The sequence below is a fragment of the Myotis nattereri genome (genome assembly GCF_964212035.1).
Source record: "Myotis nattereri genome assembly, chromosome: 13".
NCBI classification, from domain to species: Eukaryota; Metazoa; Chordata; class Mammalia; order Chiroptera; family Vespertilionidae; genus Myotis; species Myotis nattereri.
In genome coordinates this window covers 1,300,923-1,326,733 of record NC_138088.1, presented here as the reverse complement: position 1 = coordinate 1,326,733, position 25,811 = coordinate 1,300,923, and the positions used below count along the sequence as shown (strand labels likewise).

At 59.6% G+C, this 25,811-nt stretch overlaps 1 protein-coding gene across 1 annotated transcript; it reads right to left on the bottom strand.

Moving 5' to 3' along the window:
• Positions 1–1,620: 1,620 nt before the first annotated feature.
• CDHR1 (cadherin related family member 1) lies at positions 1,621–24,195 on the bottom strand. The gene is made up of 17 exons (XM_081104434.1): positions 24,093–24,195; positions 23,653–23,730; positions 22,791–22,936; positions 22,038–22,088; positions 20,805–20,894; positions 18,953–19,060; positions 17,787–17,885; positions 16,040–16,183; positions 14,210–14,288; positions 11,713–11,813; positions 9,031–9,234; positions 8,414–8,566; positions 5,584–5,748; positions 5,069–5,136; positions 4,345–4,573; positions 2,837–3,094; positions 1,621–2,177 (listed from the first exon to the last, which is right to left on the bottom strand). The coding sequence occupies exons 1-17, from the start codon at positions 24,133–24,135 to the stop codon at positions 1,656–1,658; spliced, it is 2,538 nt and encodes an 845-aa protein (XP_080960560.1). The 5' UTR covers positions 24,136–24,195; the 3' UTR covers positions 1,621–1,655.
• Positions 24,196–25,811: the final 1,616 nt, after the last annotated feature.

Genomic DNA, 25,811 nt, shown 5'->3' with positions numbered 1-25,811 from the left:
AGCCAGAGGCGTGGCTGCCGGTCCCTGGCATTCACCTCCACAAAGAGGGTGGCTGCAGGGAGCTGGGAGGCTGCTGTGCTCCCTGGCATTCACCTCCACAAAGAGGGTGGCTGCAGGGAGCTGGGAGGCTGCTGTGCTCCCTGGCATTCACCTTCACAAAGAGGGTGGCTGCAGGGAGCTGGGAGGCTGCTGTGCTCCCTGGGAGACAACCTAGGCCCATTGCCTCCTGACACTCTGCAGAGGACCGTCTGTCCGTCAGGGCCCTGGCTCCCCAGAGCCCACCTGTCACTACTCCGGGGGCAGGGGCTGCAGGAGCCTGGCCAGGGGCCTGTCTGAGGAGCGCCCCAAACTCCTCAGAACTCAGGACCCCACACGTGCACATCACCTGCTTGAATAAGATGCCGGGCAGATTCTTGAGGTTCTTAATGAGGGACAACATGCAAAGACCTGTCCCTTCCCAAAGGGCCATGGAGACGCGGAGCCGGCAGCCTCTCACCTCAGCAGATGGAGGCTTGGACTGACTGTGCTGTTGCCGGGCGCCGTGTGGTGGCTGGGCCGCCGCCCCGGGAGGTGATGGGGCGGCAGGAATCTGGCAATGCCACTGTCCTGCTCTGGCTGCCGGGTCGGTGGCAACACCCTCGCCCAGCACAGCTCTTCCTGGGGTGCTTGGCAGAGCAGCCAAGGGTCCCTGACACTTCCTGGAAGAGCTGTACCCCGAGAACTGCCTGCGGAGAACCCATGGATGCCGCTTGCACTTGTTGAAGCCCTGTCCCCACTGCTCATTTCATTCTCACCCTGGACCTGAGTGAGGCCCATGGGACTCACTGTCTTCATTTCACAAACGAGGAAGAGGCTGAGCTTCCAGACGGTTACACCGGGGAAGAGAAGAGCCGGCTGGAAGCGAGGTCTCCCCAGATCTCAGCCCTGACACCTGCCCGCTCCCTTCACGGCTCCTGGGGGCAGCTCCTTCATGAGGGACATGAAGCTTTTCCTGTGGCCACTAGGACCCTCCACCCGCCTCGGGCTCCAGCTTGAACACTTCTGGGTTCAGGGAAGCCCTGGCTGGGGCATCCACTCTCTCTCTTGCAAGGCTCTTCTTACACCTGTGTCCCTGGTTTCCGTGGGCACAGGAGTGCCCTGCGGTCTCTGCCCAAACACCTTCGCCCCTCCCTTCCCCCACCTTCCCAGCAGCCCCAGCACAGCCTCGCAGTCAGCTGACTGTGCTCCCAGTGCATCTCTGCCCTTTCCCACACATTTGCTCTCCCTCAGCCAGCACTGGGCCTCCTGTGTCTGCCCTGTTCTCAGCTGGAGCTTCAGGATCAGGTTCTGGATGGCCTTGTCACAGGTGGCCAGGCCCTGCTCCTTGCCTGACGATCCGGAGGCCCTAGGAGGAACATGGACTGTGGGGTCTGGGACTGGTGGGTAGGAGACAGGGGCCGACCTCTTGTCGATTCCTGGCCTCTGCTGAACGGAGAGCAGCTGCGAGCGCCAGGGCAATGGGAAGTGCTGCCCCATCGCGTCCAGAACCAGGGAAATCCCTTGCCCACGGTGTTATCCAGAGCCCTGAATATGGGGGTTATACCATCATACAAAACTGGGTGACCCTAAGGAGCAGGGGGGAGAGAAGGTGGGGGAGAGGGGCTCTGGGCTGCACTCTAAAAGTGCACCTTGTCAGTTCTACGCTTCTCAAACTGTTGCCTGAGCTCAGAGACCAGAGCTGACTGGATGGGGCTTCCCGAGGTGCTGGGTTTGGGTGACCCTTGAGGTTGCAGAGAGGTGAGTGAGCCAGAGACTGTGGGCACAGTCCAGGGTGCTGCCCCCGGGCCGGGTGCCACTCTGGGTAGAGGAGGGGGCACTGGGGCTCTGGGGGGTGGGGGGCTCCCCAGGCTGCTGTTGCAGCTCTCACTGGGGGGATCCTCTTTGAGAACGAACTTGGCTGCAGCCTTGGTCCTACTGCACTTCAGCCACTTGATGTGGGCAGGGCAGGGCCGCCTGCGAAGCACACGCCGCACTGGCAGGACCCTGTTGGACTTCTTGCTGCGCCAGAAGGTGGCAGCGGACACAAGGGCGGTGATGGCCACAGTAATGGCCATGGCGCCAGCCAGCATGCCAACAGCCTTCGCAGGGTCATCTCTGGTCTGCGTCAGGAAGGTGTCAATGGGGCTCCGGGGAAGCGTCTGAAAGAGAGAGCCACCTCACTCAGTGGCCCCGGCTGGACCCTGGAGGACAGAGTGGGGTCACGAGCTCCTGGAAGTCCAATGGTTTTGAATTCACTGACACCAGGTCTCCCTTGAGAGTCTGATGAGCACTGTGGGCTTCGTCCCAGAAAAATGCACCCAAAGAACAACACACAATGCATGCAGCTCACCAGGAAATGCACCCAGAGGAAGCATGATGCAAACACCCTCTCTCAGATCTAGACCTTCTCATTATCTGGACTCTGTTCCCCAGAGAGTAGGATATAATTTACCTTTGATTATGGGGGCCACACCTGCCTAAATGTGACAGGAGTGCCTAAAAGAGTGACTTTTTTTCTGACACTGACCTGAGAACTATACATAATGATTTCACTTCTGCTTTCAACACCCATGACAAGGAGGCATTATTCCCATTTTACAGAAAAGGAAGAGGAGGCCTGGCAAAGTCCAGAGTCACACCATTAGTGAGTATGGAAACTAGGACTTCAACCTGATCCAAAGCCAGTGTATTTGATGGCAAAGAAGCCGGCCTAGCATTGAGTCTTTTGGAGGCAGCTGGAGATGGTCTCTCCCTGGGTCATGTTGCAGCGAGGCCTGAGAGGCCCTCAAAGCCTTCCCCACCCGAGCTTCACACCCACCTCGGCGTCTGTGATGTCAATCCTGAGGACGGCCATGGTGCTGAAGGATGGGGAGCCGCGGTCCTTGGCCTGCACCTCCAGGGCCCACGTGCAGTCCCCGTTGTGTGTGACGCTGCACAGGGCGTCCAGGGAGCGGATGGAGCTCTTGAGTCGGATCTCTCCTGTGCGTGCATCGATGTCAAACACGCTGGCTGGCTCCGCGTGCAGGATGGAGTAGTCCACCAGGTTGTTGGGCGCCTCTGCATCCAGGTCTGTGGCCTGAGCACAGGGAGAGGGGCGGCTGGGCTTCCAGGGCAATGCTGTGTCCCGTCTGAGCTGCCCCGTCACACGGGGCTTGCTGAGCTGATGGGACAGGTCTTGACCCACTGAGTGGCCTGGAGCCGGGAGAGAAATTGAGTGTGTGCCCCACTGTGAGCCAGTGCCCTGCCAGGGCCCCCACCTGTGCCTGCCATATCACGCTCAGAGCTATTGGAAGCAGGTGCTGTTGAAAAACAAAAGCTGGGATACTAGGTGGCGGGTCTGAGGACAGACTGTGAGGGCGGGAGCTGAAGGCCGGGTTTGGGGTCAGAGGCCACACGTCTCCTCAGGGGAACCTGTATGGGGGCAGAGCGTGGCTCTGCGACCTGCTGTGGGACCAGCACCACCAGCACAGCCCCTGGAGGGGCCTTTGTTTGTTTGTTTTTAGACTCCACCCTTTGTTTGGTGGAGCCGCAGTAACATCTGTTTCCCGGGGGTATTTCAGGGTTGAGGTGAGGGTAGGGACCTAGCAGGTACTTTAAAAACCCTCACCCAGAGCGAGAACTCAGTATATGGTACCCGATATAATAAAGAGCTAATATGCAAATGGTCGTCACACCCTCACATCATCACGCCCTCACACCATCACACTGTAACAGCTCAGACACTCCACACTGGGGAGAGGAATGGGGACCAGCCAGGCACAAATGAGCCCATGAGAGAGGAATGGGGACCAGCCAGGCTGTGGCCCAGGAGAGGGACAAGCCGCCCACCCTGTGGTCCTGGGCACCTGAGGCTGCAGCCAGCCCAGGAGAAACCGGCCTGGGTCCTGGGTGCCTGTGGCCAGCCAGAGGGAGGGAGCCCAGGTCCCGGGTGCCTGCGACCAGCTGGAAGAGGAAATCCTGGGTGGGTCCCAGGTGCAGGGCAGGGCAGAGGTAGTTAGGGGCGATCAGGCCAGCAGGGGAGCAGTTGGGGGCAATCAGGCAGGCAGAGGTGGTCAGGGGTGATCAGGCAGGCAGCAGAGGGGTTAGGGGTGATCAGGCAGACAGGTAGGCAAGTGATTAGGAGCCAGTGGTCCCTGATTGCCAGAGGCAGTTGGATATCCCCCAAAGGGTCCCGGATTGGAGAGGGTACAGGCTGGGCTGAGGGACCTCCCCCCCATGCATGAATTTCATGCACTGGGCCTCTAGTTTTAAAATAGATTCTTAGCCACACTGTCTCTTGCAGCTGCTAAACAAGGCTTTAGGGGCACTGAGCTGCCTGAAGCCCACCTTGATTCTCACAGGGGTCCCCAGCACCATCGTCTTCTCCTGGATGCTCTGTCCAAACTGGGGGGGGTGGTCATTGACATCCAGCAGCAAGACGGTCACCTTGGCCAGGCCATGCCTGCCCCCTGTGTCCTCTGCTCTTACATGGAAGCTGTACCTGGAGGTGGCCTCGGCATCCAGGCTGGCCCAGGGCTGCGTGCAGATGACCCCCGTGGAGGAGTGGACCTGAAAGCTGCCAGGCACAGAGAACAGGCAGGGTGTGCACAGGACATGCCTATGCACATGTGTGCACACATGTGGACGCATGTGGGCACACACATGGGCACATGGACACACACACGGACATGCGTGCCTGTGGCCATGCAGCTCCTCTAAGGCTCCCTATCCCTGCAGTCTCACTGAGGGAGGCAGATCCACCCACTATGCCACCACCGACATCCAACTGAAGGACCAAATTGCAGACATGCCCCTCCTGCCACTGTCAGCCTCTGGCCAGTTACTTGGCGGCTCCTAAGGTCAGGGCCTCAGCTCCCGGCCATCAGGGCGCCTACCCTCTTCAGCCCCACAGCTTGCCTCAGGTCTCTGCTTCCCTCCACACCTTGCTGTGTGCTCACCTCCGAAACCAGGCCTTGTCCTCCCCCGCTCACTCCTGACTGTGGCACAGACCTGTCCGCCCTCAGCCTCCCAGGCCCTGCCCAAGGCCTTGCCTGAGGTTGGGTCTACGTACAGGTCTGCCCCGGGCCCGTAGATGGAATACGTGACTGCCCCCCAGGGGCCTGTGTCCAGATCCACAGCCTGGAAGAGAAAGCACTCCACGGCACCTGCCCCTTGTGTGGGCACAGTGGCAGCTCTGAGTTGTTTCAAGGGCAAAGTAGGGGGTGAGGTTTGCCCGGCTCGGGTGGAAACTGACAGAGGCTGCCCAGAGCCCAGGGGGTCTCCAGTGTGAGGTCCCAAAGGGCATAGATCTGCAAGGTGTGTACCCTCCTCCTCTTCGTCAGTGAGAGGGGAGGAGGCGGGCCCTGTGCCTGAGCTTGGGGCTCACGCTCATGTCCCCTTGTAGTCCTGGGACTATAGCCCATCGTGAAGAAGGAAACCTGGAGGCTCCCTGAGGGCTGGAGGCCTGTCCAAGGGCAGGCTCTTGAGAACGGCAACTCAGGCTGCAGCCTGGGCCTGTCGGACTTCATAAGGTCTCCTTCCGGGAGTCCCACCCAGATCCCATCCTGGGACTAGTCCCCAACTCACCCTGACGGCCACCACGGTGGAGCCCCCTGGGGCGTCCTCGGGAACCCTGGCGACGTAGTGGGGAGAGGTGAACTGGGGGGCATTGTCGTTGGAGTCCAGCAGCTGGACCACCACATCCGCGGTGGCACTGAATTTCTCGGCTGTGTCCACCTCAGTCGCCAGGAGCTGGGGAGGGAGAGAAGGAGGGATTGTCAGTGCTGATCCTCTTCTCAGCCTGGCCCAGGCCCACCTGCCTCTTCTCAGTTCTGACTCTCGGCTGCTATTCCTGCTGCCACCTGCAGGGGGCACCTGTAAAGCTTCCATCACTCCCTCACCAACTGGCACCACCAGCTTTCTTATAGTTCTCACTGGTATTTCTGCCAGTTTCTTTTGTTCCTCTAATTTGCATATCCCTTTTTAGTTTCAATTTTAAAATTTAGTGTGCTTTATGTTATAATATAATATTTGTTAGAGCAAATTCCTGCCTCATTCTTTCTTTCTGAGTTTTCCCACCTATCTATATATATAAAACCCTAATATGCAAATAGACCGAACTGTGGAACAACTGAACAACCAGTCACTATGACATGCGCTGACCACCAGGGGGCACGTGTGGAACATGGTGGGCATGTGCCGAACATGGTGGGCATCAACAGCAGGCAGCAGAATGTGGAACATGGCAGGCGTCAGCCGCGGCGGGATGGTGGAGCAGGTGAGCAGGGGTGCCAGATCAAGGCGGGGTTGCTGGTCACTGTCATCAGGGCCAGCTCTAGCGGTCACTGAAAATTCTTTGCTCCCACACACCACGGTCCCACCGATGCTTGCACCTGCTGCTGGTGCAGCCCAGCTTGCACTCACACCCACTGCCCGCGCCCAGCACTGGTCCCAATCACTCAGCAGCATCAGCGGGTGTGAATGGCGTCGGCCAGCCCTGATCACCTCGAGGGCTTCTCCACCTCCCCCTGCTCCCAAGGGGCAATCGGGGCTGGGCAGGGCCATGGAGAATGGGCTGAGACCCGCCCCTGTGCCCACCGCAGCCTCGAGGCACACAGTTCCTTTCAAAGTGCACGAATTCATGCACTGGGTCCCTAGTGTTTATATATTTATTTCTCCAGATGGTTTCGAGTCCCCTCACCACCTCTCTGAAGGAAATTGTAGATAAGACTTAATTGAGGTGGCATTGGATTCTTTATTAAGGAGAATTGGCATTTTTAACAGGGTTTTCTTCATCTGTTTGTTAAATTTTTGCATTTTTTGTCATTTAGATGTACCCTATTTCTTGTTATAGGAATTCCTAGAAAATTTTTCTGCTAGTTGTTTTTGTGAAAGAAAAACCTTTATTCTATTGTTTCCATTGCTATTTTTTGTATGTAGGAAAATACTGAATTGTGTGTGTTAACTTTGTAGCCAATCATGTTAACAACTTTGCTGTGTTTCTGACTGTTTTTCAATTCCTCTTATGTTTTTCTAAACAAATGATCATATCACCTAAAAAATGATAAAATTATCTTTTCCTTTCTAATGTTTATACCTCTTATTTCCCTTCTTTATCCAGGAATAATGTTATTCCAGTAATAGTGGTTATAGCAGGCATCCATGTTTTGTTTCTGGCTTCATAGAATGCTTTTAGAATTCCACTTTTAAGAATGATGCTGGCTCGCCTGGCCGGCATGGCTCAGTGGTTGAGCGTTGGCCTATGAACCAGGAGGTCATGGTTCGATTCCCAGTCAGGGCACATGCCCAGATTGTGGACTCGATCCTCAGTGTGGGATGTGCAGGAGGCAGGCAATCAATGAATCTCACTCATCATTAATGTTTCTATCTCTCTCTCCTTCTTCCTTCCTCTCTGAAATCAATAAAAATATATTTTAAAAAAGAATTATGCTGGCTCTGAATGCGTATGTATAATTATAAGTAATTATAATAATTTAAATAATATCAACAAAGTATTTTTTATTTTTATTAATATATATTATTTACATGTTTATGTATAATAGGTGTTGTTTATGATTATAGTTTTATTTTGTTTTTTTTAAAATATATTTTATTGATTTTTTTACAGAGAGGAAGGGAGAGGGATAGAGAGTTAGAAACATCGATGAGAGAGAAACATCAATCAGCTGCCTCCTGCACACCCCCAACTGGGGATGTGACTGCAACCAAGGTACATGCCCTTGACCGGAATCAAACGTGGGACCTTTCAGTCCGCAGGCCGACGCTCTAGCCACTGAGCCAAACCGGTTAGGGCATGATTATAGTTTTAAATAATTGCAAATACAAAGGAATATGTTTCATGTTTTGCTAAAGTTTTATCAGAATAGATGATAGATGTCAAATGTATATGAGAAGGTGCATTGTGACAAGTAGTGTTTCTTTCTCCACCTATTTTTTTAAATGTATTTTTATTGATTTCAGAGAGGAAGGGAGAGGGATAGAAAGATAAAAATATCAATGGTGTGAGAGAATCATTGATTGGCTGCCTCCTGCATGCCCCCTTCTGGGGATCGAGCCCGCAACCCAGGCACGTGCTCTCGACCAGAATCAAACCCGGGATCCTCCAGTCCCCAGGCCGACGCTCTATCCACTGAGCCACATCAGTGGGGCTCTCCACCTAGTAACATGCACATCCCACTGCAGTCTCCCCTTGGCCCTCTGTGCAGGCCTGAGACTCGGAGAAGCTGTGTGGCCACAGGAGGAGGCTCTCATGTCACCTTCTTCTCCCTCCCAAGTCAGCAGCCCAGGCAGAGGGCCTGAGAGAGAGAGTAGGACAAGGAGGGGCAGGGGCCACAGGGGCCTCAGAAATGCACCCAGGGCCGCCTGCTCCGTGGGGATGGCGCAGAGCCTCCCATACCTGGAAGGTTAACACTCTGAACTTCTCAAAGTCAATGGCGGCTGAGTTCTCTGCGAGGACTGTGACTTGGGCTTCCTTCAGGGCTGTCTGCGGGACCACGCGGAAGGCGTCCTCCAGCCCCACCAGCCGCAGGGCGAACTTGGCATTGGCACCCTGGGCGGAGGTTTGGAGAGGAAACAAGGACGGTGAATGAGAACAGAACTCACACGCAGCAGCCCTGGGCCAGGAGCCTCCCGACCTCAGCCTTGGAGGCAAGATTTCCTTCTTCCTGAAGGGGAGGCGACCTGTCTGGAGGGTTAAGGGCTGTGAGGACCCCAAGGATCCGAGGCCGCACCCCGCGCTGGCACAGGAGGCCACAGGCCACGTTCACAGACCCCTCCGGGCCAGGCAGACAGGCGGTGCTTCTGTTTGACTTTAACTTTTTAACTGATCATGAATGTCTAGCCAATCAGTCTTCGTTAGCCACTCTCCCACCGCTCTCTCGGTTACCCTCCCCTGTTCCATTCCCACGTGGCCGTAAGCCCTGTGACAAGCAGCGAAGGCTGATGCAGACCCTGTTTGGGGCGCTGGCCCCATGCGATTCTCAGGAAGACAGGGTGGAGGGCAGAGCCACATACCTGGTCCAAGTCTCTGACAGTGACCTTGAGGCCTCGCAGGATCTCCCCCGGGGGCGGGTGCTCGGACAGGGACAGCTCGAACCTGGTCTGGGGTCCACTCTCCCCATAGAATGTAGGTGGGTGGTTGTTGAGGTCCACGAGCCTGATGGTGACGGGGACCGTGGCCTGGGCAGCGGGGCTCCCTGCAGCGCTGACCTCAGTCACCTGGGATGGGGACAGGTGTCTGGTGCGGGGACAGGCTGACCCCGAGGTGGCTGCATGGCCCCACCTCGCGGCGGTCATCCCTCACTCTCTCCTTAGCTAGCGACTCACCAGCTGGTAGGGTGTGACGGGGGTGAGGAGATACCACTCAGTGACTAGATCACAAGAGGTTATAACAGCGTCTGCTGGCAGACTCTCCCAGTTGCTTCAGGGCAGCAGGCAGCTACAACGGAGAAGCCTGTGTCTCGGGACTAAGGGCGACCTCTGGCAACAGCTAGAAAGCAGCCAATCTCTGAGCCCATCAGCCCACAAGGAAGGAAATCCGACCAGAGCCATGTGAGCCCAGGGGCCTCCTCTCCAAGCCTCCAGTGAGAGCAAGTCCGGGCTGGCGATTAGATTAGATGGCGGCCCAGAGGCCTGGAGTTGAGGACCCACTAGGCTGAGCCTGGACTCCTGACCCACAGAAGCTGTGATCAAGGAACATGTGTTTTTCAAAGCTTCTAGGTTTGTGATCATCTACATCAAGCATGTCAAACTCGTGGCCCGCGGGCTGCATGGGGCCCACAACAAATATTTTTGCGGCCCAGCCAATATAATGGTATGTAAGAAACATTTTAATAAAAATTTCAGCCCTAGCTGGTCTGGCTCACTGGATAGAGCGTTGGCCTGGGGACTGAAGGGTCCCAGGTTTGATTCCGGTCAAGGGCATGTACCTTGGTTGCAGGCACATCCCCAGTGGGGGGTGTGCAGGAGGCAGCTGATTTGATGTTTCTCTCTCATCAATGTTTCTAACTCTCTATCCCTCTCCCTTCCTCTCTAAAAAATTAATAAAATATATTTTTAAAAATACTTCATAACTTAATTTCTACAATATCCTGTTATACACAATTATTAATAACAAACTACAATGTCTGCTAATGACTGATTACTACAATTGTGTTGCATTCATTTCCCTTACGTGCCTTATGTTAAGGCGCACCATTTCTCACCACTAACACTAGCAGCGAATATTTTAGCAGCTGATGGCCACATCATTAGACTTGGACTGACTTGTTGGGTGTGTGCAACAGGAAATATTTCGCTTTTGGAGAACAAGAAAAATAGGTTTATTTGCGTTACCCTTATTAATTTGTGCCGTTATTCAGTGTCTGGTAAGTTAATGTTCAAGAAAAAATATTAATGTTTATTAAAATGTTCTGTTATTTTATGTAAACAATGACTCATTTACTAGTATTTCAGCCCTTTGTATTCAGCATGTCTCTGTCAAAATAAACCTACGGTTCTATGAAAATTGAAGCTTTTGTTTTTTTGCGGCCACATCCACTTACACCTTGTTTATCTGGCCGTGCTAGCCTTTGAGTGTGACGTGCTTGCTCTGTTATAACGGCCACAGGAGACACCACACGGTGCCGTGACTGAGCCACTGGCCAGGTGAGGTGGGGGTGGGGAGGGGGCAGCGCCTGGAGTCACAACGACCGAGTAGCAGGTGTGTCGGACTCTGCAGTCAGTGTTCTCTCTACCTCATGCACGAATCCCCCCTTGCAGCCAGAGGGTTCGAACCCCAGCTCTGCCATGGTCTGTCCTGGGTCCCTGGGCCAGGGGGAGCGGCTGGGGGAGGGGAGAAGCAGTAATAGATACTAGTGCAGGCTGCAAGCGGGGCCCAGGCCACAGGCGCCTCATGAACCGTGTGGCAAACACTGTGTGAGCCCCTTTAAGCCTCTTCCCCTAGTTCCATGAGCTCTGGTCTTAGCCATCGAACATTTCCCTCCTAGGACCCTTCTGTCCACCTGCAACTTCCTACCTCTCCTCTCTCTGGCGCCTGCACCTCTCCATGTCCTGCTCCCACTCACCATCCCAGCCTGACACTCGCTGCCCCCACACTGGCGAGGCGCTCCGCACTCTCCCGTTCTGGAAAGCTCTGTGTCCCCCCCCCCCCCCCCCCCGAAGGGCCTGCTCTGCAGTCCCCTCCATCCTCTGGCAGCTCCTTCGCTTGCTCCCTCCTCACTGAGCTGGGGGTGCCCCTCAGCTGTGTCTGTGCCGATGGCTCCTCCCAGGCCATCCTCTGGCGATCTCTGCCCTCCCTCTCACAGCCACCGTTCATGTGCATGCTCCTTAAATCCTAAACCTGCCTGCATTTGGGATATTTCAACTTGGCTTTCCCTGCGCAGCAAACTCCTCGTGCCTGTCCTGGTCCAGCTCCCCGTCCCGGCTGGCCACGCCCGGTGTCACCATCCTCTCCTCTCCTCTCCCACACTCACAGCCAGGGCCTCGCATGCTCTGTGGACTCTCCTCCTTCCTATTTGCACTTGGTTCACTTCTGCCAGTCCAGCCGGCCTTCTGTATCGGCCCGGCTGCTGGCTCTGCCTCCCTGTTCCTCCTCCGCGTCCCTCCCAGCCCAGGCAGGCCCAGTGGGCTCCAGTGCCTGGCAGGGCTCGTGGCCTCAGGTGCCTTCCGGGGCCAGAGGGCGAGGAAGGCCAGTACCTGGACGTGCAGCTCATACACCTCTCTCCGGAGCTGGGCGGGGCTCTGGGTGACCACGATGGCTCCAGACGTCATGTTAATGTCAAAGGCACCGTCACTCCCTGTGGGAGGAGACGCCCCTGCAGTGCTGGCCGCACGCACGGGCCCGGGAGTCTTGCCAGGCAGGGTCCCATGTGCTCCTTAGGCCAAGCTCAGAGTTTCCTCCACCGAGTGGGGCTGTCTCAGGGGCCGCGGGGACTGGAACTCACTTCTATTGGGCGCCCAGGGCCTTGCACCCTGCCTGTCTCAGGGACAGTGTATGTGTGCGTGTGTCTGTGTGTGTGCGCGCTCGTGTGCGTGTGCACGTGTGTACGCGCACTGTGTGTGTGTGCATGTGTGTACGCGCACTGTGTGTGTGTGCGCATTGTGTGTGCGCATGTTTGTGTGCGCACTGTGTGCGCATGTTTGTGCGCGCACTGTGTGCGCATGTGTGTACGCGCACTGTGTACGCGCACTGTGTGTGTGTGCACTGTGTGTGTGCATGTGTGTACATGCACTGTGTGTGCATGTGTGTGCGCGCACTGTGTGTGTGTGCATGTGTGTACGCACACTGTGTGTGTGTGCATGTGTGTACGCGCACTGCGTTGCGTGCGCCTGTGTGTGTGCGCTCGTGTGCGTGTGCACGTGTGTACGCACACTGCGTGTGTGTGTGCATGTGTGTACGCGCACTGTGTGTGTGCATGTGTGCGCGCGCACTGTGTGTGTGCATGTGTGTACGCGCACTGTGTGTGTATGTGCATGTGTGTACGTGCACTGTGTGTGTGTGCATGCGCACTGTGTGTGTGCACGTGTGTATGCGCACTGTGTGTGTGCACGTGTGTACGCGCACTGCGTTGCGTGCGCCTGTGTGCGCATGCGCATGCATGTGCACTGGAAATCGAAAGACAGATTCAGAGGGATAAAGAGAAGGAGAGGAGGGGGAGGGGAGGAAAAGGGGAGAGAGCGAAAGAAAAGAGACGGGAGGAGGGGAGGGAGAGGAGTCAAGAAGAGAGGAAAGAGGGGAGCATGGCACGTTGTGCAGGTGTGAAGTGGGCAGTCGCGCGCCTGTGGGCCTGGGAAGGGCCTGAGGGGGCGTGTGCATCCAGGCACATACATCCTGGGGAGGGGCTGGAGGAGCAGGGTGTCTGAGTGAGAGCTGCGGACGTGGCCGCTGGGCTCAGGCTTAGGTGTGGTGACCCGAGGGAGGGCTGCCCACTGGGACCAGCCCCTGAGGGCTCAGTGGCCCCCAGAGCTGTCCCACCTGCTCAGCTGCTGCCCTCTGCAGAAGGAGCGCAGACTCAGGTCCAAACCTGGTGGGAACTCGGGATGCCTGCCTGGCGCTCTGAGCCTCAGCTTCCCCATCCATATACAGGGCTAGTCCTAGGAAAATGCCATATCACCATGCATTTAACTTATTAATCCAAGTATATGTTCTAGGCCAAAAATTGTTAGAGTACTAGAAAAACACAGCATTGAAAGAGTGTAAGGAATGTCGCCGCCCCTGTCGAGCATATGCTCAGGGTGAGGGTGAGGCAGGCCCACGCAGCCAGGCACAAGCAGGGCCCCGAGGCCCTGGCTGAGCCCCCGCAGAGCAGTCCCCGCAGGCCCCTCCCGCAGAGAGCATCTCCCACAGATGACACCTCGGCTGTATTTCAGCTCCAGGCCCAGAAAAGCCGCCAAACCAGGTGGGCGGCGCCAGGACCAGCTGTGATGCCTGACACCCCTGCCCTGGCACGGACCCATCGGAGGCCACCACGGCCCTGGAGGAGCCCACCTGGAGACTGGTGACGGTTCTGCTGGAACCCTCCCCAGGCCTCCCCTCAGATTCCCGCCTGCGAGAGAAATAACCCCCAAGACCAAGGGCCCAGCGCTCCCCCCAGGGAGCCGCCGCCATTGCCGCCCCCTCTCCTTCCCCACAGCCAAGCAGTCCTGCTCTGAGGGACCCCACGAGGCTGCAACCTGGGGCGCCATGGGCAGTGGCAGCTCCGCCCAGGCTAGTCCCCTCCACCTGACCCCAAGACCCCCTTTCCTCTGACTCCCCAGAGAGCCAGCCGGGCGCTCCTGTTGCGTCTTCTATGCGAAACCCTTTGTTTTCCGTCCGGCTTTAAGAAACGTTGCCTCAGTCACCTGGGCCTGTGTTGTGAAATCTTTCCTGCACGAAGTCAAGAACCCACATGCTACCGGCCGGCTGACCCCAGGCCGACCGCTCAGGGCCAGGCCCCTTTCTGGGAACAAAAGGAACATGAATCTGCCCACCCTTTGTTCTCAGTTCCCCACCCAAAAGCTTCTCTCCCTGCACCTGGCCCTAATGCCAGGCGGGCCGAGGCCACAGGCAAGGGCTGCTGCCCACTGAGGCCGGCCTGCCCTCCGCACTGGGCTCTGCCCGTGGCGACTGGGCGCCAGGAGCTGGGAACGTGCTCTGGCTGCCCAGGGTCAGAGCTGCCGCCGCGGTGCTGTCCCCAGAGGTGCCCTGACTCACCGTTCACGAGGCTGTAGAGGAGGCGGTTGGGTTTGCCCCTGTCTCCATCCATGGCGACCACTGTCAGCACCTCAGAGCCCTTGGGAACAGGAGCAGGGGCTGGAGCTGGGGTGGTGCTGGGGCCCCACCCCAGACGTTGCCCCGTCAGGCAGGGGAGGTGCTGGCCTCACCCAGCGATAGAGCTGGCCTCCAGCCTCTGTGGGCCCCTCCTCTCTGGGGAGCTCACAGGACCGCTGGCCTTGCCGGGACTCTCAGCCACACGTCTCTGACTTTGCCTCCTTCCCCACATCCCCCACTCAGCCCTCAGCCCTGCCCCCACCTCCAGCGTCACCCCTCTTCTCACCCATGCTTTGCCTCTGAGGTATCAGAGGGGAGGCAGGAGGCTGGTGGGAGCGGCCAGCACAGAGGGGTCCCACGTAAAGGGAGGATCAGGGTGCTGTTTGAGGGTGTGGCCCGGGCGCACAGCTAGACAAGCCCTGTTGACCTTGGCCTGGCACCCCTTCTGTGCTCTCTCCTCAGCAGCACAGAGGACACCCCCACACCTGCCAGTCCCAGCGGGGAGGGGTGGGGAGGAGGCTGGCACTTCTCCCTCCTTCCCCCCTTCCCCCCCCCTCCTGCCAGCGCCCAGCCGGAGGGGGGCATTTTCGCTTGGGCCTGGCATGGGAATTGTCCTCAGTAAGGGTTTCCATTGCTCTACAAGGTCAAGAATCATCCAAAACTGGGGAAGTGAAGATGGGGCAGGCAGCTCAATCCCACAGGAGGCCTCAAGCCCCGGCCCTGGAAGTCTGGAGCTGTGGTCTGGGGAGGAGGGCATGTCCATGAGGGGGTGCATAGCGTGGGAGCAGGGAGGGGGGCTCCCCCCTCAACCCAGATATGAGGGGGGCAAGGGCCTTAGGGCGAGGGCATGTTTCAGGCAGAGGGATAAGTCAGTGCTGGGCGGGGGTGGGGGGGGGTGGATGGTGATGGCTCGGGGAGGGCGGTTGTGAGGCTGGGGTTTGGGTGCCTCCCCTGAGAGGCAGAAGGAGCCCAAACACTGAGATCAGAGCCGCACGTGGGGAGACGCCTGGGGTGGGCCTTGGAGCTGAGCCTGTGTGATGTCCAACAAGGGTCACGTGATTTGGCAGCGAACTGAGGGGCCCAGGCTCCAGGCCGGGGGCTGTGGGGGCACAGGAGCACCTCACCTCCTGCACAGGTGCGGGGAGACCCCCAACCAAGGCTGTCACCTCCCTCCCAGCCTCCTGGCAGGCCTCGCAGGGCAGACCTCTGGGAGGGTCTGAGTTGAGTGTGAGGGAGGGAAGAATGCCTGGCACAGTCTTGCACCCCTGGTGCCCGCACAGGAGCACCTGCTTCCTCCCCTTAGGCTTCCAGAGGCAAACACACCTGTTGCCCTGAGCCTGTGAGGCCCCGGGGGGAGCTCAGTGCGAGGCCCGGGGGGAGCTCAGTGCGAGGCCCGGGGGGAGCTCAGTGCGAGGCCCGGGGGGAGCTCAGTGCGAGGCCCCGGGGGGAGCTCAGTGCGAGGCCCCGGGGGGAGCTCAGTGCGAGGCCCCGGGGGGAGCTCAGTGCGAGGCCCCGGGGGGAGCTCAGTGCGAGGCCCCGGGGGGAGCTCAGTGCGAGGCCCCGGGGGGAGCTCAGTGCGAGGCCCGGGGGGAGCTCAGTGCGAGGCCCCGGGGGAGCTCAGTGCGAGGCCCGGGGGGAGCTCAGTGCGAGGCCCGGGGGGAGCTCAGTGCGAGGCCCGGGGGGAGCTCAGTGCCTCCACAGGACCCAGGGCCTCAGGAGCAGAGTGGGGGGTGGGGGGGCGGGGGGGACCAAGAAGGGGAGGCAGTCACCCACTGGAATGGTGTCCTCGTACACGCAGCCGCGGAAGGGAGTGCCCACAAACACGGGGCCCACATCCTGCACGTCCTCCACGCTGACCGTGACCGTGGTGGTGGCCGAGAACACCGCAGCTGCACCCCTCAGCCGCCCGCCGCCGTCCTGGGGAGGAACCGGGAGCAGAGAGGCTGGGCTCCGGGCTGACAGACTTGGTGGCATGGGTTCCTGCCTCTGGCGTGGGGGAGCTGCCCTCTGAGTGCTGTTTGCTCCTGCTCCCCCCCCCCCCCAGCGCCCCCAAGATAGTCCCCCTCTCGGAGAGTGCTGGGGATGAGCCGATGCCCGGGCTTGGCTGTGTCTGGCTCTCGGAAGAGTTCTCTCTCCGGGAGGTCACGTTGGACAGTGGCAAAGGAGGGAGTCACACACCCCCTCCAGCCAGGAACCACCCTCAGCCCCTCCTGGACCCACTAGAGTCTGACTGGGCCCTGCTGGAGGGAGAGCCCAGCTGATGGAGTGACCTGCTCTCATACCCGGCACGGGCGGGCGGGGGGCATTCATGGGGACCTGAGCGCAGGGCCGGGGAGGCCGGTGGTCCCTGGGGAAAAGCAGCTGCTCTGAGCCCCTGCGGAGCTGCAGGCCCCACACCACACATTGGACATGAGGACTGAGGCCTCAGGGACAGGCTGACAGGACACCGAGGCCCCAAGAGGTACCTGGTCACACAGAGGAAGGCCAGGTGAGCAGGCCTGGGGGTGGGCCTGGGGGTGAGCAGGCCTGGGAGGTGAGCCTGGGGGTGAGCAGGCCTGGGAGGTGAGCCTGGGGGTGAGCAGGCCTGGGAGGTGAGCCTGGGGGTGAGCAGGCCTGGGAGGTGAGCCTGGGGGTGAGCAGGCCTGGGAGGTGAGCCTGGGGGTGAGCAGGCCTGGGGGGTGGGCCCGGGGGTGAGCAGGCCTGGGGGGTGAGCCCGGGGGTGAGCAGGCCTGGGGGGTGGGCCCGGGGGTGAGCAGGCCTGGGGGGTGAGCCCGGGGGTGAGCAGGCCTGGGGGGTGGGCCTGGGGGTGAGCAGGCCTGGGGGGTGAGCCCGGGGGTGAGCAGGCCTGGGGGGTGAGCAAGCCTGGGAGTTGAGGGGGCCTGGGAGGTGGGCCTGGGGGTGAGCAGGCCTGGGGGGTGAGCCCGGGGGTGAGCAGGCCTGGGGGGTGAATGGGCCTGGGAGGTGAGCCTGGGAGGTGAGCCTGGGAGGTGAGCCTGGGGGGATGAGCCTGGGGGGGTGAGTGGGCCTGGGGGGTCAGCCTGGGGTTGAGAAGGCCTGAGGGGGGTGCAGGCCTGGGAGGGGGGGAGCAGGCCTGGAGGGTGTGCTGGCCTAGGGGGTGAATGGCCAGGAGGGTGAGCCTGGAAGGTGTGAGGGCCTGGGAGTTGAGTGGGCCTGGGGTTTATGCGGACCTGGAGGGGGGTGCAGGCCTGGGGGGTGAGCAGAGACCAGGGCTGAGGTCGTGCTGGGATGTGAGTCTCCAGGCCTATGGAGGGGACCTGGCCTGTCTGTCCCCCAGAGGGGACAGCACGGCAGCCCACAGCCTCCAGCAGCCCTGGAGCATACGTCCATGTCTGTGTGGGGTCCATTCAGCAGACATTGCAGCTACGCCCGGCCGCCTTCCCAACCCAGACACCTGCTCTCCAAACTGCCGGTCTGCTGTAGGATGAACCCCGCTGCCATCGAGTGCAGCTTCCCTGGCAAAGGCTGGGGAAGGGCTGCATGCCCTCTTCCTCCCTGGTACCTGGGCAACCACCGTGACGAAGTGGGCCTGGGCCTTCTCGTAGTCCAGGGCGGACCCTGCCCGGAGGCGCAGCACGCCGCGGAGGCGGTCCACAGTGAACTGGGTGGCCGGCGTGTTCTGTAGGGGTGAGGGTCCACTTGGTCTCGGGGGGACCGGCGGGCCTAGGGTGCCGGCTCTGCTTCAGGAAGGGCCTGCACTGTCCTGGGTCCCAGGGACCCCAGCCTCGGCTGGGAGTTCAGCCTTCTCGCCTCCAGGTCCCCCTTGACAGGGCTCTGGGTTCCCCCTGCTCCTCCCTCAGTCAGAACCAAGAGGGGCCCTTCCAGAGGCCTTAGCTCATCTGGGCAACAGCTGGTGCACCTGGCCTGCAGGTCCCAGCAGGGGGGGGTGTCAGCATAGAGACCCCCTAGAGAGGTGGGGTCTTCAAACCCGACCAGCTGAGCGTGGGGGCCAGTCCCAGGCAGCGCCTGGGGTGGGCGAGGGTCCAGGAGACGATCCCGTCTGAGAGAGGGGCCTCCGTGTCGGGAGCTGTTGTGGGACTTTATGAGGATTTAATCCGCACAGCAGCCAGTGAGGGTGCTTCCATCTCCCCACCTCACACGCGAGGGGTGAGCTGGGAGCATCAGGGATGTTGGAAGGCCCGCGAGTGGGAAATGGTTACATTTCTCCAGCACCTGAGGATCCCAAGAGATTCCCTCTAACCTGTGTTTAACCACCAAGCTGTGTTGCCTGGAAAATTGTAAGAGAAAGTGAGTCAACATGGAGAGATGGATGGATGGACGGACGGACAGGTTGGGGTTCACAGCCAAGAGCTGCCCTCTGCCCTTTCCTACTGGCAGCTCCAGGCGCAGGAGCTTTCTTCTGGGGGGGAGGGGGGCGGGGTGAGGGGGTATTAAGTGCCCAGGCTTCTCCTAGGGAAGGGTTTTGGGGAAAAACTACGAGTCTTGGAGATCAACCAATTCAGAGTAAGGTGGGAGGGGGGAGTCTGGGGCAGACAGCCTCCGCCCAGCCCCTCATGTGCTCACCTGTCTGTTCGCCCCCTGCATTTACTGAATCCATAGGATCTGATGTGTCATTTCTGACAATTTGGGGACTAGTAGAGGCACTGACCTAAGGCCTGGTGATGGAGGGTCAGCCATTGGTCCCCGCCAGCCCTGCCCCTGGTACACACACGCGTGTGCCCTGCTCACCTGCAGGGAGTAGGTGACACTTCCTCCAGAGCCCGTGTCCTTGTCCACAGCACGAACCTCAAAGATACTGCTCCCAGCGGGTGTGTCCTGAGGGGTGCCACAGGGGTTAGGCCTGGGACAGGGGCAGGATGCCCGGGAGCTGGGGTGCGGAGGGTCATGGAAAAGTGGGTCAGGAGAGTGAAGGGCTAAGAAGAGGTGGGAAGGGGGTGATGAACCCAGGAGCCCTGGGCAGGGGCACATCAGGGGGGCTGGGCGGGTGGAGAGAAGGAGGAGAAAGGGAGGAGCAAGCAGACCCCCACTCCAGCCCCCAGCACAGCCTCTGAGAAAGAGGAAAACTAAGACTCCAAGGAGATAAGCTGCTTAAATATGAACTGAGAAAAGGGTTAATAAACATGGACATAATTAACATGACCAGGAATAAATCCATACAATTGAAAACCAAAATAAAATATCTTTCTCCCACTGAAGCGAACGCTTAAATATGTGAAAGTCTGAGTGTGGCAGGGCTAGGGAGACACCTCGCCCACATCACCCCCATCAGGAAAGCTCAGCTCCCTCACCCTGAAGAAGCAGCAACACTCAGGCATTCACTCTCCAACCTAACAATTCCAAATCTTGGCCTGTATCTTTAGGAAATTATTCTAATAGAGAAAAAGAACTGTTATGTTCAGAATTTGATGTTTCTTACAGAAAAAATTTAAAGTATCTTAAATATCCTATATAATAATAGGCTAATATGCAAATAGACCGAATGGCAGAATGACCAGTCACTATGATGCCCACTGACTACCAGGGGGCAGACGCTCAATGCAGAAGCTGCCCCCTGGTGGTTAGTGCACCAGAAACCGGACTGGTGAGCGCAGCCGTGGTGGCAGGAGCCTCTCCCACCTCCAGGGCAGTTGGACATCCCCCGAGGGCTCCCGGACTGCAAGAGGGCACAGGCCAAGGTGACCCCTCCCCCCAGTGCACGAATTTTGTGCACCAGGCCTCTAGTCTAAACATAAAGGAACAGTTCCATAAATGGTGCAATGTTCACTTAACAGACACTAGTAAAATGGTAATTATGCAAACTTTAACAGTAAGGGGGGGAATGCTTATGAATTAAATGGAAAAAAAGTATACAGAAAGCATGCTTAGTATAGCCCCAATTACCTAAAACACACAGAAAATAAATCCAATAATCACAAAAACAGCTGGAAAGAAATACACCAAAATTTAGCAATGCAGTCTCAACCTAGAGGGGTTTGGGTTGGTCTGGAAACTTTTTCTTTCTTTCTTTTTTTTTTTTTAGAGTGAGAATAGCAATTTTGTATTATCTAACAAAACTTTCTAAAGATAAAAATATCTAAATGTAGAATGATCAAAAACTGATTCTGAATTTTGTAAAAACGTGTAAGAACAAAGTCTAAGGAAATGCCTTGCCACCTTGCCAGTAGGAATGGTTGAGAAGTCATCTGGAACATCCCATAAGTGAATATTTATTCAGATTCGATGAAACTTACAGTTCGTTTTTTCTTAACCCACCAAAACGAATGCATTGTGTCTATTTTCTGGCTAGTGTTAATGGAAACTTCTTTTCTCTTTACTTTTCTACTTATTTCACATTTCCACAATAAACATACATTATGATTTGGAAAATGGTAAGCGAACAGTCCTTTGTGGGGAATGCATGTGTGAGGAATGGCAGTGTGTGTGTGTGTGGGGGGGGGGGGGGGTGCAAGGGAGGCCCCTGACTCAGTGCCAGGGCCCCTGGGCCAGGCCACGGCAGCCCCAAAGGGCAGGCAGGGTCTGGGGCAGGAATGCATGGGCCCTGCCTTGGGCCCAAGTTCACCTCAGGAATCTGGACAGTGTACGGCTCCTGGAGGAACCTGGGTGCCTCATCGTTGACATCAGTCACCAGGATCACGACTTTCTCTGCCACCTAGGGAGGGGCAAATGGGACAGGAATTGGGGCAGTGAGGCCTTCTGGGTGATAAAGGGACAGTGGCCCCTAGTGCCCCAGGTATGTCTCTACCCATCTCCCTCCCTCCCTCTATTCCCCCTCCCTTCTTCCTTCCTTCTTTTATTCATTCATGCAACATTATTATTAAGCAACTATTTGGTGCCAAGCACTATGTTCCATCTCAGAGGCAGAAGATACATTCTGATGGTGTGTATTTTGCAAAATGAGATGGCAGGGCCAAGGCCAGCATGTAAAAGAAGGTGGTGATACACTCGGTGATGGCAGTGGCACCCCGGGTGCTGCCCGAGTGCAGGCCTGACCCCGGACACCACGCTCACCTTGCCCAGGTCAGTGCCTCCTGAGGGCCGGGTGCACAGTGCAGGATGCTGTGGTCAGGGGCCCAGAGAGGCATCTAACCAGCCTAGGGGTGGGTAGCAGGGCGCCTCGCTGCGGAGGGGGAGGTAAGCTCCGCAGCAGTGTGTCAGGTGAGAGGACGAGAGGGAAGGAACACCACATGCCAACGCAGGAGGAGGGACCTGGTGAGCTCAGAGAACACAGTAGATGTGGCTGATGTTGGTGGGGAGAATGTGGAAGGGGGGACGAGGCCAAGGGCGCCCAACAGGGAGGCCCTGAATGCCAGGCTGCAGCTTGGGTTTTCTCCTGGGGGTGGGGCAGCTGCTAGTGCTCTTGAGCAGGTCCTGGCCAGGCCTGGGTTCTAGATGGCCCTGGCCCAGCTCTGAGGGGGGGGTCTGGGAGCCTGCAGGCAGGAAGCCCCTGTGATTGGGGGAAGCAGCGTGGTGGGGGCTGGGAGAGTGTGGCTGTGGGGAAGGAGGAAGGGAGAAGCGGGTTCGGGGGCCCAGGAATTCTGCGTGGGTGAGAGGTGGCAGAGCCAAGAACAGGTGGAGGAGGCAGATGGGAAAGACTCCAGGAGACACTGGAGAGCCTGGCTCTCTCCCTCCCTGCCCCTTCCCACCGGCCTCCCTCCCTGCAGCCTCTCCTACAGCCACTCCTGGGGACACATGGGGCAGGACTGCAGGGAGTCCCCCCTCTGGGAGGTGGGAAGGGGAAACTGCTCAGGCCCAGGCTGCGGGCTGCCAGGGGCTGGCCCCCATGTCTGCTCACCAGGTTCAGGCCGTCAGAAATGCTGATGATGGCTTCGATCTCATCCTCCCTCTGCGAAGCACAAGGACTGAGTGTTCAGGAGATACACACCCTAGAGGCCGAGACTGGGGGGCCCTCCCTGCTCCCCTGAGAGAGGCTGGAGCAGGGCTGGGTGCCCCAAAGTTGCCTCTGGCCATACTTTCTTTCAGGGCTCTGCACACGGGTTCTCCTAACCCAGAGGGACTGCCGAGGAGCCAGCAGAAAACGTTCCCCAGCTAGAGCGCCGAGACGCAGTGCCGGGTCCCAGGAAGAAAGTTTTATTCCTTTCTCCCTTTCCTTTCACTCCACTGGCCTCCCCCAAGCCTCTCCCCAGCCCACAGGCTGCAGAGGGCCAGGTCTGTGGTGTCTCACACTCCCCAAGACTCAGCGGGACTTCAGGGGGGAAGGGTATTGAGGTTTCTCTCTCTCCCTGGCCCAGGGCTGGTGGTGGCTGCATCTGACCCGAGCTGGCAGGAGCCCACGGACAGGTCAGGTTCTGTGGACGACAGCCAGGCCCGCCAGCTGGTGTGGAGGCCCTGCCCTGTCACTGCAGGTTCGAGGGTACAGAGGGTAGAGTTCTACCAAACTCAGACCCACCCCTAGACCATGCAACCAGTCCTGGTCAGCCCGAGTTTTTGTGGCTTATAGGACCTCTCCAAGGACCATCTCGGGGGGCCTTTCACCACAGATGCTGGTCTCCATGCCAACAGGCTGCACCCACACACCTCCCCATACCTCTCGGTCCAGCTCTTCGATCAGGGTGATGTTTCCAAAATTGGGGTCAACAGAAAAGACGCTTCTAGTGCTGGGGTCAAAGCTGATGTGGTAGGACACAGGCTCGCCCTCAGGGTCTGTCCCATTCAGCGTGTACACGTGAGAGCCTGGAAGGCGACACAGGAGGCCTGGAACCCAGTGCCCAGCTTTTCTTAACATTGGCAGCAGCTCAGAGCAAGGATCCCCGTTTTCACAGGGAAGATGCGATTCAGAGCAAAGGCCCAGCCTGGGCGGCAGGGCTGCGGCCTCCCGCGGCTGCTTCCCACTGTGATGTGAGGAAGACGGTGGAGCCCCAGCCACTCTACTACCAGATGGCTGAGCCCAGACTGGGGCGGGGCGGGGTGGGGTGGGGTGGGGGAGGGGGTGGTGCACCATTCAGGCAGCAGGAGCGGCTCTCAGCAGCGGAGCCCCAGGCCCAGGTCACTCCTCGGGGCCTGCGAGCAGGTGGCTGGCCAGGCTCCCTCCTCCTCTCCCCTCTGTGTAGCCCAGGCAGGTGGGTGCTCTCGGGCCATTTTAAAGCCTAAAGATCTGCGACCTGGGAGTCAGCACAGGTGCTCAAGGTCACGCCAGTGGGCCCTGGCAGCTGGGCCCAGCAGAGACCATCATGGGCCCGTCTGTCTGTGCCCGTCGTCTCCCGGCCCCGGCTCCGGCCCCCAGGGCAGCCTTGAGCTCTGCAAGAGCCCTGGGAACTCCGGGCACAGTCAGCGGCGGAGCCGGGCAGCTGGCACCTGTCCGCACAGGCTTGGAGGACTGGCTCCTGGTGGGTCCATGCCCGGGGAAGGAGGGCCACCCCTCCTGAGGCCCCGTGGCCGGGGCTCCTCACCGACAGGGGTGTCCTCCGGGAGGCTGAACAGGCCCAGGTTTCCGCTGTCGAAGAAGTGGGGGGCGAAGTTGACCTTCGCTGGAAGAAAACACGGCGCAGGTGGCTCCCGGGCAGCAGGGGACACCTTCGCCCCCTCGGGTCTGACCCACCCCTGGCACCGGGGGACCCGCTGGGCCTCTCCTCGCCACACCCGTCTGCTTGTCAGGGACACAGACTCCGGGGCGCTCGAATTCAGGCAGCGGCCACATAACCCCCAACGGGCTGGGAGCCGAGCCAGACGGGGCCTGGCGCCCTCTGCGCCCTCTCTACCCCCCGCCCCCCGCCCTGAAGCGGCGGGCAGCTGGGGTCCCCGCCGGGTCGCCCCCTCCCGCCCCCCCCCCCAGCCCTGAAGCGGCGAGCAGCTGGGGTCCCCGCCGGGTCGCCCCCTCCCGCCCGCTCACCGAGGCAGAGGCGCAGCAGCGCCAGGGCCAGGGCGGCCCGCATGTCCCCGCGACGAGCCGAGGTGCGGGCGGGAGCGGCGCTGCGCGGGGCCCGGCCGGGAGGCCGATTAGCGGGGCCGCGGCGGGGGCGGGGCCGCGGCGGGGGCGGGGCCGCGGCGGGGGCGGGGCCGCGGCGGGGGCGGGGCCGCGGCGGGGGCGGGGCCGCGGCGGGGGCGGGGCCGCGGCGGGGCGGGGGCGGGCCGCGGCGGGGGCGGGGCCGCGGCGGGGGCGGGGGCCGCGGCGGGGGCGGGGCCGCGGCGGGGCGGGGGCGGGGCGGGGCGGGGGCGGGGGCCGCGGCGGGGGCGGGGCGGGGGCGGGGGCGGGACGAAGGCCGCGCTGGGTCCGAGCCCGCCGGCCTCCGGGGGACAGACGCGCTGCGGGGCCTGAGGAGCCCGGAAACCTGGCCCCCGGTCCCCACGCCCGGGGCGCGGGAGGCCCCGCTCAGCGCTCCCCGGCCGCCAGGAGGCAGGAGGGCCAGGCCAGCCGTGTGGGTGCCGGAGTGTCCCCGAGGCTGCGGGTGAGACCGAAAGACCCAGAGGCGGTGTGCGTTGGGGAAGCGCGGAGGGTGGGGGCTGTGGGCTGCCTCCGGGGTCTCCCCTCCTGCCCGCCCTGCGCCCCCAGCTAGGCCCGCTCTCCTGAGGCCTCATCACCAGTCCTCCGAGCACCGGGGAGAAGCAGCCGCTCCAGCCCTTCCGTCCGAGAGCCCGGGATGGGGGCCGGGAAGGTGCATCGGGTCCCAGACAGCTTGGCAGTTTCATACTCATCCTCACTCCTCCTGAGCCCCTTGGGCCTGGCCCTGGGCCGGGAGGGGCACTTTCAATTGCACAGACATGCGGCAGCTTCGTGTCTCCCGACGAGGACTGCCGCCTTCTGCAGGGCCCCCGTGCCTGGAAGCAGGGCCAGAATCTCCCGGACAAGTGCCCTGTCAGTGGGCCGAGAAGAGCCCGCTGGTGTCCTGGCCCATCCCCTCACCAAGTGGCTTCTCTCCCCTCCATCCACTCAGTCAACAGACGTGCACTGGAGAGGGACAAAGAAGGGGCCCTCCCAGCCTGTCACTGTCACTCCATCATCTCATGTGACCAGCACAGCCTCTCCTGGTATGCGTGTCCCTGCTGTAGAAAGGGAGAAGTTAGAGCACAGAGAGGGTAAGTCACTTGCCGAGGCTCACACAGCCAGTGAGGCCCAGAGCCGGGTTCAAAAACAGCCGAAGCTCTTCCTACGGCAGAGATGACTGAAGGTGCTAGGTCTTCAGCTGAGCCCCTAGCTCACACATCCCTTCCACAGCACTAGTTTTATATTTGCAGTTTATATTGTCTTCTTACAGAGATCAAGCCCTTGATCGCACAGGCTCACATCTGCTAGAGTGACTAGCCATCCGAGCTTGCCTGGGACTGAGGGTGTTTTCAGATGTGGGACCTTCAATGCCACAACCAGAGAGGTCTGGGGAGCACGAACAGAGCAGTCACCCTCAGGCCCCGAGACCTGGGAAACAGCTCTTCGTGGAGGCTTCACCACGGCCTGATTCTGGCCTTACAGTAAAGAGGGCCTGATGGCTTCCTCTTTCATAGCTGGAAGGAAGGACTCCCTGCTGTGGGACCTGAGCTTGGCCAACCGGACAGACCCTGCTCAGGCTCCAGGTCACTGGTCCCCCAGGCTGACCAACCTGCACAATGGGAGTTC

Excerpts from the sequence above, each read along its gene's own strand:
- CDHR1 (XM_081104434.1), bottom strand. The coding sequence starts at position 24,135 with ATGCGGGCCGCCCTGGCCCTGGCGCTGCTGCGCCTCTGCCTCG. Across the intron at positions 9,235-11,712 it reads TGTATGAGCTGCACGTCCAG|GTGACTGAGGTCAGCGCTGC; the intron begins GTACTGGCCTTC and ends TCCCCATCCCAG. Across the intron at positions 5,137-5,583 it reads CCACCGTGGTGGCCGTCAGG|GCTGTGGATCTGGACACAGG; the intron begins GTGAGTTGGGGA and ends TTTCTCTTCCAG.